The following is an 11,730-nucleotide window of genomic DNA, read 5'->3' as shown; positions in this document are numbered from 1 at the left end:
CGCATTTATCTAGGAATCTATATTCCATGAGAAAACCGATACTTGACGTAACGTAAAGCATCGCTCAGACAAAGCATGAAACGACGGATATGAGCACATGGGTGGCATGCACATCATTTTTTACGGTCGAAGTTGTAAGTCTGATCGCTGGAAGAGGTATCGTTAGATGGAAGATGGGTCTAGCTTTTCCGTTGGTGTGCCTATTATATAGGTTAAATGTTTTAACATTAATGGATAGTAAAAGCTAATGGTTTTTGACTCTTCCTTCTTTGACTTATACGCAACAGAATGAATTAATGAATGGTCTCTCCCTGACCTTTCTTCATAGTCAAATGAACTAACTTTGGTTTGCCATACTTTTCATATTACCTGTCAACTCATTACCAATCAAGTGAGCAGAATAGGCAGGATTGTCTTGCGCAAAGCGGTTGTGACGTTTCAAAGTGGTCGTTTTTTTTTCTCAACTACCTCCATTGTAATCGTAATAACTCTTTCTTAATTCATTCAGTTGTCACCCCGGATGTGAGCCTCGATGTTTAGTGGAGCGTTAGGAAGACCTTTCCTTTTTGTAGATTTAGAGCGGATTAACCATTTCGACCTCGTCGAAGAAAAAACGACGAATTGATTGATGATTGTTTTTCAGGTACAGCCATCATGTCACATATAGCTGTCACTTGTACTTATGTACAAAATTACTATTTAACCCTAAATGCAATAATCTGATGTGTCGCTTTTCAAATTCGTTTTTTATCATTTTCATTGAATTTCTCAATTCTTTTTCCATTACTAAACGATCAGTAGTCCCTTATTATATCGAGATGTTCTGAAACTTTACGACAGGACGGTTTAGATGCAGAAAATCTTTGCGTTGCACTGGCTGTATATTATTACTTATTAAATATTCAAATTTAGCTCAGCTTCATGGTTTGTTTACTGAAAAGCAGTAATAAAAAGGTATTAGCAATTGTACGTGTTTGTTTCGAATCATTAGCGTGTCCTATTGGCCTGCAAATTTTTGCCTCTTCGAAGATAATGCAGAGGTGAAGTGTCTGCATAATAGAGCAGTTCATCTAGTTTAGTACTGCATATTGCTAACGATAAAAATTTATTAAAGGGCAGCTTTCTAACAGTAAAATCACTAGCTGATTTTACATAGACTCGATATACGCCGAGTAATTATTCTCTCACGCGACCTAAAAAGAAAGCCAATAAGATGAAGAGGAAATGTTCGCCAACAATGGAGTCAGGATGAAAGCCTCTGAGGCCTTCTGAAAGGTTCTATTCGTGTGTCTCGCTTTTTTTTCTATCACATAACAGACGTCGACATCTTAGCTAATTATTAAACTCAATAGGAGCATAGTTTTATGGCATCGCAATTTTGCCAGCCGTTTTTCGATGAATAGATAGGCTGCCATTTCAGTACGAGACATAACGTAGCGCCGTCGAAGTTCCAGGTATTGTCGTGATAGCAGTGTTTTTTGACACGACCCTAGTCATTGCGTCTGTTCCATTCGAATGAACCCGGCCCCTGACATCGCTGGTTAGTAGAGGCACCTCTTCATTCAACCATCATGCTTGACCCGCCAACCGAAATCATAATGTCAGACGCATGCGCTTTTGTCGAAACTGCAACTTGGTAGCCAGCATTGACGCGCCCGTTCGGCACGCATATTACCGACTCCTACACACCTACTTCCTCTGTTGCCTTGCCTTTCTTGTTAATTGTTTTTACTGTTTTTTGCGTGTTCCAGTCATAAATATAATTCGTATATTCCTTAACGTTCTGCCTAGAACAAATACATTTGAAAAGCAATAGATTCCTGCAGATTAGTAGAGGCGGCAAATCGTGATGTGTAGCAGTTATCTAACCTCCGATTGCTTTTACGCTATTGATTTGTTTAAAAAACATTAAAAATAGCGAGAAAACAAATGCTAACTATCTACAAACTGAATCAATCAACTGACTTGGGCAAGTTAGTAAAAACGCATTATATTTGGAGGGTTATAGGGCAGTGTCAAGAAGTTTCAGTGCAGTAGCTTTGTGATGTCCAGTGCTGATCTATAAATCGCCGCTAGATACGAATTTACCGGCTCGAATGTTTTGCCCTCATCGAGATGGAGAGCAAATGTATCTACTTTGTGTGGTTGCTGGGAACAAACAGTCCTCGAGATAGTCGGGTGATCTGATTTAAACCTAGCTATCGCAGTGCAAAAATCCGCAAATAATGACCAAAAAAAACTTATGAGAGTGGTTTGATGTGATGCAACTATTGCTTCAAGGTTCTTTCGATTCAATTTGGCAGCGAGACTTCAGTGTTCTCAACGAGACATTAATTTATCTTGCAATATGAACGAAATTATTTTCTTGCTATAACTACAAGATGACAAGTACTGAAATTGACTTCGGATATCATTGGCTGCGTTCAGATAACGCATGAGGTTACCGCTTATATCCTAGTGGAGAACTAGGGTAAACGCTATTTGTCAGGAACTGTCACAATTTCTATTTAATTCAAATTGTCAGTTAGAATGAAATCGAAGTTGTGCCCGTACATAGCTGGGATTCACTTAGGTCCCCAACTTGATCGCTATTTTTTATTTATTTTTTTTCTTTACTTATAAACTGCCGGAGAAAACCAAGGATAAACAACTTGATTTAAAAAAATACATTCTAACAACGTTAGCTGTGTGCATACGTCTAAGAATATTACTATCGTCTTCGGCACAAATGAGACTTCATAGGGCAAACGGCACAAAATATACCATTCAAAGCGTTAGTCAGTTTCGTCATTAAATTAGAAAATGTACTGATATAATGCTGAAATTCAATGGATTTCTATCGCTTAACCCGTGCAATTTTTCGTTAGTAGGCATAATTATAATACACAGATCAATCGAAATACGTTATTTCCAGTTTCAGCATATATTTGTTTTTACTCACGATACTTTTTTTCGCACCACATCATTCTGTGTATTATTCCGTCATGTGCTGATGCAGCATTGCAAATGTAAAGAAAGCCGAGCGGTTTGAAATATCATCACTGTAATCTTAGTCATCTTATTTTCTGGGCTATGTTATTTTTTTAGCATTAACCGTTCGTTTTATTAGACTCAGGTCTTTCTTTAAAAATGGGCCCTCAATAAATTTCTTTGTCTGTCTACCATATTTATCACTCTGTAAAGATAGGCCGCATGCGAAAGAACAGACAGATCCACATCTACAACGTTGTCAGATATATTCGTGAGATTGCACACTTTTCTGCTTCTTCGTAATAATCATCCGATTTGCCCGATAAGATTGTTATCATCGTTTTAATCTATAAGCAATTTTTCTTGGGCTTTGAAATCGAGGCACGCATTTTTAAAATCGATAATTTATAAAATAAATAATATGTTAAAGTTACAATATAAGCAGAAAGTTATTCGAATCGACTGACATAGTAATTCGATACAAAATCAGATTCAAGTTATGCAGATAAGTATGGTGATATATCCACGTGCTGACGCTGTCAACTTACTTTAAATTAGTAAAATTCGCACGTATTAGATCAATTAAAATGCCTTTGGCAGGTATCAATAATGCCTCTTCAAACATGTGAATCAACTAAAAAATAACGGTAATGGTGTAATTATATGATACGCGCTACACGCAAAGAACGTCTCACTTTTCCAATAGGGAAAAACTGTGGCAATGGATCCCGAGGTTTTCTTCATCAAGAGATATTCCTCTTCGTATAGACATACGTTCTTAACCGATATCTTTGGTGTTATTAATGCGGACGTTATACGCGTCGTTCTTATCTGTACATTTTGTAATGCTTGACGGCCCCGATTGCTCTCAACGCAATCCGATTCAACCTCTGAACAAAGAGAACTTCAACAACTAAATCGACATTTTAACGTCAGCCGTAGTAGCATTGTTGGCTATTGGCTAGAGTAAAAGTATCCCCATACCACTGATAATTGGCATCGACTGTGATAAGGATAACAATCTCCAGCGACGACAACTAAATCAGTTTGGCCCAAAATGAATGGTAAACACAATAACTATTTACATTTTACTATATCCACAAAAATCACCCAACTTATAAAGTACGTGAAAAAGTTCTCAGCTAGATTTAACTTTTCGCTTAGAAAAATTACTGTGCTATTTCATATTCATGGAGAGTAGGTGTTTTTTCTTAGGCATAGTCCATTACTTTTATTTATAGGCGCCGAAAGCATCCCTTAATAAAGCTGAGATTTTTTTTATCAGGGAAATCGATTTGAGATAATTAATGAATTACAAGAAAAAAGAAGAAATGCAAATGCAAAATTAACTGACGTTAGAAACTTAGTAATTCGAAATGCACTTGGTTGCAAATAGGGGTACGCGGAATTGATTACGACGTGGTTGTAGTCTACGAACCCATTGACCCAGAAATTGAAGTATCATTACACAGGGTATTCTCCTTGAATGTCCATATATGTATTATATTCTATTTATTTTTCTGTTAACCAAAATGCAATCCACCTTATAAAAACGTTTGCTCTTCGTTCTCGAAAAGTCTGGTAAGCGTTATTTCCGGCCATTGCATCGACACAAATAACCCAACAAAAATGCTATTCCATAGCAAACCCTTATTTACTTGTAACTTTATACTTTTCACAATTAACGATAAGTTTTGCTATTGATCAGGAGAATTGGCTCACCTGAACGAGAAAAGCAGAATAATATGTTCGAGGTAATTTCAATGAAGACGGTTGTTATCCACTTGTTTGGTTGCACGTAAACCGCGACTTAACGGTCATCTTACCATGACAACATTATAGATGAAATATCAGGATTTCTATGCGTCTGCTTGTGCAGGTGTAGACGAAGACTATCTTACGCTATCTTTAGGATATGCAAAGGCCTTATAGGATAACAATAATATTTCTGTTCTTAAAAAAGGAGTAGTCGTTTAAAACCGACGTAAAGTGAATTCAGTTAATATCGATCACCTCCACATATAGTCCAAACAAAAAAAAATTAAATTAAATATTGAGGATTACACCTGCTTGGTAAGCAAAAAATACATTATGAAATATTAAAAGATCATTTCACCTCGAAAGAAGGATCATATTTGAAACTGATCTGACAAAGACAGACTGTACATATATACAGTTATCGAAAAGCCTCTAGCAAGTCTGTAGTGAATGCAAGTATAAAAGCATCTCTAAATAATGATACAAAACGTACATTTTCTAATTCAGTGTAAGCGCATTGCTCTTTAGATTAGCATAGGACGCAAGGAACAATTTGAATGAATGAACGCTATATATCAACGTTTGAAAAACTACGGATCCATTCGCGCTCCTCTATGTGATTGACCAAAATTCCAAGTTAAAACAACTTTTTGTTGAAAATAAAGAGCAAAGAAACATGAATTATTCATCATTTGCTCTATATAGCGTTATTTGGTCCTTACACGAGTCCATATTAAGGATCGCTTCTATGATGGCCATTATGCTTATTTCCAGTATATCGGCTCTTGCTACATTTCTATTCATTATTTATTGCAAAACACCGCGATACTAATACTGACAATAGGACAAACATAACTGTGTTGATTTATCTCAAAAATATTCTGTTGTCTTAATCGTTGTAAAACAGTCGCTTCTTTGTTCTGTTATCGCACGTGCAACCTTAACCCTTTGCGATGGCTGTTCATCGCACTGGTCCAGGGTACAAACGGACCGGATGTATCCGAAATGGTATAAAGTGATGACACACCCCGCTCGAGCCCGATCTAATAGTTCAATAAACAAACCCCTCACTTGCTATCCGTTGTGGCGCAGTTGTTCCTATCTGACTGCCATCACCTGACCTGGGACATTAATTGCGATTTTATTGGCTACAAACAGAAGAAATTGATTGTTAGCATTTTTTTAACTTAACGGCAGAGAATTTACGAAATGTCCTGCAGATTTAAGTGATAGCAAAAGCACTTTCGTTACCGATATTTTTTTATGTTTTGCTTTTTCAGGTGCGACTATCAAATATAAAATAGGAATGGACAACGGCAATCACAAAGGATTAAACTCTGGGAGTATCCACCTTAGGTAATGGTGTATATTAACGCTCATTAAAGTAGTACTTTCCGGCGTTATTCTACCTTCTATTAATTTTTCATTTAGTTAACATAGTTATTCGGTTATTTAGAGCTCTTTTGTCATCCAAGATGTTGCTGTTTCCACACTAACTTTTTTTTACAAATGTCCTGATTTTAATACTGTATATCCTAGCTTATCCGTTAAAGCAAGTCGAACTTCGCAAAAAACTATATTTGGTCTTTCTACGTTTACCGTTCGTTCTTTCCTGTACGTTACGATCAGAATAGCATGTAAAACCTCCATACTGGAGCATCATCCGATAGAAAATGTCTCGAGTTCAACGTCCGGTACTACCACTCATCAATACTTCAGACCGCTGGCTTAGTATGCAAACATGTTATCAATAAACCATCGTAAGGATAACTTCTTTCGTCTGGCAATCGCTTGTGCTTCCGTGAGTTTCGTGTTTATAGTCCTATTATATTCGGCGAACTCGATTCGGTTTTTGTTGTTGGCCATCCTTATGATTGTCCCAAAAAAGTATTATTAAAAGCACGAAGCTATCCAAAAAGACAACAAATAACATTCAAAGTAATAATAATTAAGCGATATTTTTCTTTTCAAGTGAAAATGCGTCGAAGTAGCTAAGCTTCTAGCTCGTTCGAGACATCAACCTCACAGTTATTTTACGTGAATAAAGAATTCGTTATGGGAAAGTACTGAATAGGAATTGCAGACAGCTACAGTAGTGAACGCATATATGCTTCCATTCACGGTTCATGTTATCCCTGGAAGACCAAAGGCAGCCATCATAAAAAATTATTTATCCAGTCAAGAAAACAATGTTATTCATGCAGCTCCCCCTTCCTGCTGTATCAATGCCGCTTAATATCGGGCCCTATCGTTAGCCTAGCGGTGATGTGTCTGCTCAATAGATTACCGGCAGACAATTATTAACTAACAAAATAAAGAAATTAATTCTCATGGAGAGCAATGAATTTGATTGTATCGCTAATTATTAGACGAAACGTTTATGACTACTGGTAGGTAACCATTTGAGACGCTTTCACTGCCGAAGCAATTTCAGGTATCTCTCAGATGTTCTCGTGTTCAATAGTTCAGCTGATGTTCTAGTTCGGAGAGATATAAGAAGCCCGTAATAGTACATTGAAGAAGAACTACACTGGGTGCTTACGTACCAAATCGAAAGCTCACAAATGCACATATATATGAGAATTCGTTAATTTTGGACAATTCCGTCTGAATTTACGGATCACATTGTTAGGTCTACTAAATAGTTTGCATACAGAGTAAATGTTAAAGGTACAATAAATTTACTCAGTTTATAGCTATGAGCCATTGAAGTGTGTTAGAGTCTTGCAGAACAACCCAATTCCAAAAATAAAAAAAAAAAAATGATACTGGTTAACCAGTACTACCAGTACAGGAAAATACTCCCTTTGCCAGAGATGATAGCAGAACAAGCTTGGACAGCTAACTCGTTTTTCCGTCCACGATTGCCTCGAACCGCTTTGTTAGCGCGTTGAAAACTCTTGGCTATATCCATCTTGACCGAATGGCAATAGGAGTCTCTATTCAAATTGGTTGATATTTGGCCATTCCTTTCGAATGCGCAGCCCTCTCAACTTCTAATGTTCGTTTTGGCCCGAAGTTGGTAGGATGACATAAAGTCCAGTTTTCATTCAAAATTTATAAAATAATAATAAATTATATATAATAAATAAAAAAACATTCAAAATAAAATCACATGTTTCTGTAACGGAACTTCTTTAGTGAAGGTAGAAATGGCACCATTCGTTTAGACAAAAATCGTTCGTCAGCCGCATGGATCTCGTCATCGCACAGAACAGGTCGTTTGCAAAATCACCCTCCTTTGGACTACTGACTTGTGGTGATAATTATTGACACAAAGCCATTACGTTCATTAGCCGATATTTGTCGAAGCTAGCTTTTCGGGATGAAGAGCTACTGCTTCTGCTAGTGCTTTTGGAACATTGGTTTGTCACTCTCGTTGCTCGGCTCATTGCGCTGTCGGTAGTGCGTATCTCTTTTTTTATGTAATAACACGCTGGTTTATCAGCAGTACCACGCACTCCCAAGACAGCTGTTCACATTGTGTATCTCTTTCCATACTATGTTTATTGAAGTCTAGGCGTACATCCCACTCCACATCGTCGACTAGCGAAGTATGTGGGCGTTAAAGAACCAGCGCGGATTTATTTGTCATGGTCTGACGAAGTTATACTTCACTTAACATTATGTTGCCGGATGAAGCCAAAGTCGAAAAGTATTCTCAGACATACATTGAACAGCCGGCTTCATAGAGGCAACACCGTATATCTACAAGCATAAACTTTCTGGTACCGTGTTCAGCTAAGGTGTATATAAGAATATTGCTTTTAAAGCTACTTCTAGATCCTTCTGCTAAGCATTTATCTTTGCCGAAGTTTATCTTTGCTCCACTAGTTTTATATATCATTTTATCTGGGTTTTTGCATGGGAAGTAATTGACTTCAGCTAGATTCTCTCAGCTCTGTTTAAAATAGATTATACTATTCAGGAATAACCTGAACTTTGTATGGTAAAAGTAATGCTGAATCATCAGCAATGAGCATGAGTCAGATGGTATCTGTGCGGTCATTCCTAACGAAACGGGGCAATTCGCCTAACAAGTGTTTCAAGCACCGCACTCTCGGACCCATAATATTTTTTCCCTTTCCTGAGATAATTACACGATCTATCGCAATTGACTGTGTGAGTCGCGGTATTATTGGTGCTAAGCTGTGGACCGGTCTTATATTCTGTCACTACATGTTTATTCTAGCTTCATTGCACACTTTACACGTAACATTCAGAAATTAGAGGGAAACGATCGGATCGCAAAATGACGCGACCACAAAACAACTGGATATGTTTACGTAAATCGTGTTTTATTACAAATCTCATACATTTAATATTCTACTTCAATATAACATCAATAAGGTGTCCTTCTTTAGTTGGGACTTCGTGACTGCTCAACTTCTTTTTACGGTAGCGCCCACAAAAATCTGCGGACAGTATACAAACCTGAAAAAAAACATCGTGTCACCATTTCAGAGATAGCGTCAGGCGTGGGCAAAAATACTGGATGAAGCAAGCGGCTCTTATTAAGAAAGTTAAGGTAGCCCACCTTATTTATGTTCTATCTAAATAAGATTTTATTATATAAAGTATGTAACAAAGGAAGATGAATGCAAATATATGCAGTTGTTTTTTCTCCAATAGTAGGCTGAAAAAGTTGAAAAAACTGTCTGATAGACAATTCCCTTTGTGAAGTATTGCTGCACGTGTAAGTGCCTACAGTACACTTCCCCTCCTGTGGTGGCCGTAAATTTTGAGCACAAGTCAACGGCAATGGAGCCCTTTTAAGGCTTCGTTTTTTCAGTGTACAGTTAGTTTTCAAAGGTCTCTGGGAGCCGTTGAAAACTTTCAGAGTCTTCACGCTCATTGATAGCGGAGGTCGTATGAGTCTCTTCTGCAATGAAATCTCGTATAAAATAATGTCGCTTTATTAGATTTGCATGTGCCCCGAATTAATGCAGTCCAGCCTTGAGCCATTATTAGTATGACAGCAGCCGCACTCTGCCACATTTGGCCTTTTTTTAATATCATATGAAAATGGTCTCTCGTGTGCGTCTTGATCTCCAGAAGAGCTTCGACGTCTTAGTGGGTATCCGTAACGAAAATCGATTTGTTGACAATCGAAACAGTAAGTGTGACGAAGATTTCCTTTGAAAATAAACTTTTCCGTACTACGTTTGTCTCCAGTTTCTTGAAACTTGATCAGTTTTAATCAAATATTGCTAGAAAGATAGCTGTATGCGCCTTAACTGATTTCTTTAGGACCACTGCCTCCGTCGAATGGCAGATACACTCACCACGGTCGACAATATTTTTTTCCACTTTTTTGGGGTGGTCTATTTATCAGTATCTTGATCATAAGGCCTATTAATAGATTTATCTTTGTGGCAGGGTCTAATATCTTGTTTGTCATCTTGGACAGATGGAGTGTCATATACACGTGGAGTAACTCTTTTCCCCTAATATCTGTCAGGGTCGCTCTCTTCAGCTCGTTATGGCTGAGCTCGCTATGGCTAATACAGAGATCCCAAAAGCGTAATGCCTCTTCCTGCCTGAACGCATACACTGCAAAACCTTTCCTCGTTGTCTACTTTTTCCAATTTTTATGCATATATATATCCTACGGCCTTACGCATATATGTAGCTGATTGGCAGAGTTTCTTTGTTATAGTCACAAGATCAGTCCCTTCAAGAGAATGTATTCGTCAAAGTGTTTTTTTTTTAAGTCGTTCATTTAATTGGTTGTTTTTCTTTTTAATTTTGCAATTATAACAGTAATGATACCGCAAAAGCTTGTTAGACAGTTTGCACCCGATCCAAAATTGCAGACGATCCAAAATTGAAGTTCGATTTCAGGCCTATAAGGACAATATTCAAAGATGAAATTGTAATTATTTTCTATTTACTAAACCTGGACTTGAAACAATGGGGTACGAAATTAGGTAGAACTGTTGTGCAGTTTAATGTCATTTAAAAAAAAACATGAGGAGCATCTGATTACTCCAGAACCACTATGCTCTCTTTAATAGTTTCACACGTTAATCAAAGAAAACTGAACTCGAAAATAATTGCTAGTTCCTGATTAAAATCGAACCGAAATACGTCTCGCGTCTAAAATTAAAAGCTGTTCTAAAAACAAAGCCATACGTTTCTTACAAAATCATATATAATATGGCTAGATTTGCTCCTGTTTCGTGCATTTTTGTTTTTAAGTTATGTTGTTGCTTGATAATAATTATGAGGAAAACCGTTAATGCATCGCTATAAGAATCGCTATAGAATAAATGTTTTTGATTCGGAACCGACAAAAAACCTGTTTACTATTAGCTACTTACCAAATTCTGTGTGCACAAAAATCCCATCAACTTCTCTTTTTATTTACTAAAATCGAGATCGATAGACGGGAGCGACCGTCTTCCCTTGAGCGCGATGTGGTATACCGAACCGTCTATTGCCCGGCATACATCGAACATAAGCACAACACGAATGTAAATTCACGTGAATCTTTTCTAGAGAAGAACCCTTTTAACCAAATAGAGAAGAACTACTGACAACACACTTTGAAGATATGACCGCGTAACATGTTCACTCGAGATATTCTGGATCGAGATGTCACATTGAAGAGCATCGTAATGACCACTTTCAACTGGTCTGACTCTACGATACGGCAGACAAACCTATCATTTTTCTAAATGATTTGCCAAGATTTTTTAACCACTGCTTTTTCTTATTCCGTGTTTTTAATTCATGCTTCATTTGCTGATTTGCAGTCATTTGATATGTAGATTGAGGTCTGATAATAGAGCGAATAAAACTAGAGCACTAGAGCAACACCTGCGTACGGGTGTTTCACTTATTTTTCATTTCTATCTACCTGCGTAAGTCGCTGTTTCGTTCGAAGTATTGTGAGGGGCAAAATCGGACAGTACGCAGGGATTATAATTTGTGTATGTGCATACACAAAGCTGGCTACTGTACTGAAATTTGTATAATAATAATAATAATAAAGAGCTC

General features: G+C 37.3%; 1 protein-coding gene across 2 annotated transcripts in view; it reads left to right on the top strand.

The window, feature by feature from the left end:
* LOC147754214 (uncharacterized) overlaps nucleotides 1–7,538 on the top strand; it is a 19,926-nt gene extending 12,388 nt beyond the window's left edge. Inside the window, exons 3-4 of one of the 2 annotated variants that reach the window (XM_086975874.1) lie at nucleotides 6,009–6,084; nucleotides 6,363–7,538. In XM_086975874.1, the coding sequence (XP_086832000.1) occupies nucleotides 6,009–6,084; nucleotides 6,363–6,369 (83 nt within the window). In that variant the 3' untranslated portion in view covers nucleotides 6,370–7,538. Of the gene's footprint in view, nucleotides 1–6,008; nucleotides 6,085–6,357 lie in introns of both variants that reach the window. The other variant, XM_086975873.1, reaches the window with a different exon arrangement.
* The last annotated feature ends 4,192 nt before the right edge of the window (nucleotides 7,539–11,730 follow it).

Source organism: Varroa destructor, unplaced genomic scaffold, assembly GCF_002443255.2.
Source record: "Varroa destructor unplaced genomic scaffold, Vdes_3.0 BEIS01000007.1, whole genome shotgun sequence".
NCBI lineage: Eukaryota > Metazoa > Arthropoda > Arachnida > Mesostigmata > Varroidae > Varroa > Varroa destructor.
The sequence above is the reverse complement of the archived record's forward strand: the minus strand, read 5'-3'. Positions and strand labels throughout refer to the sequence as shown.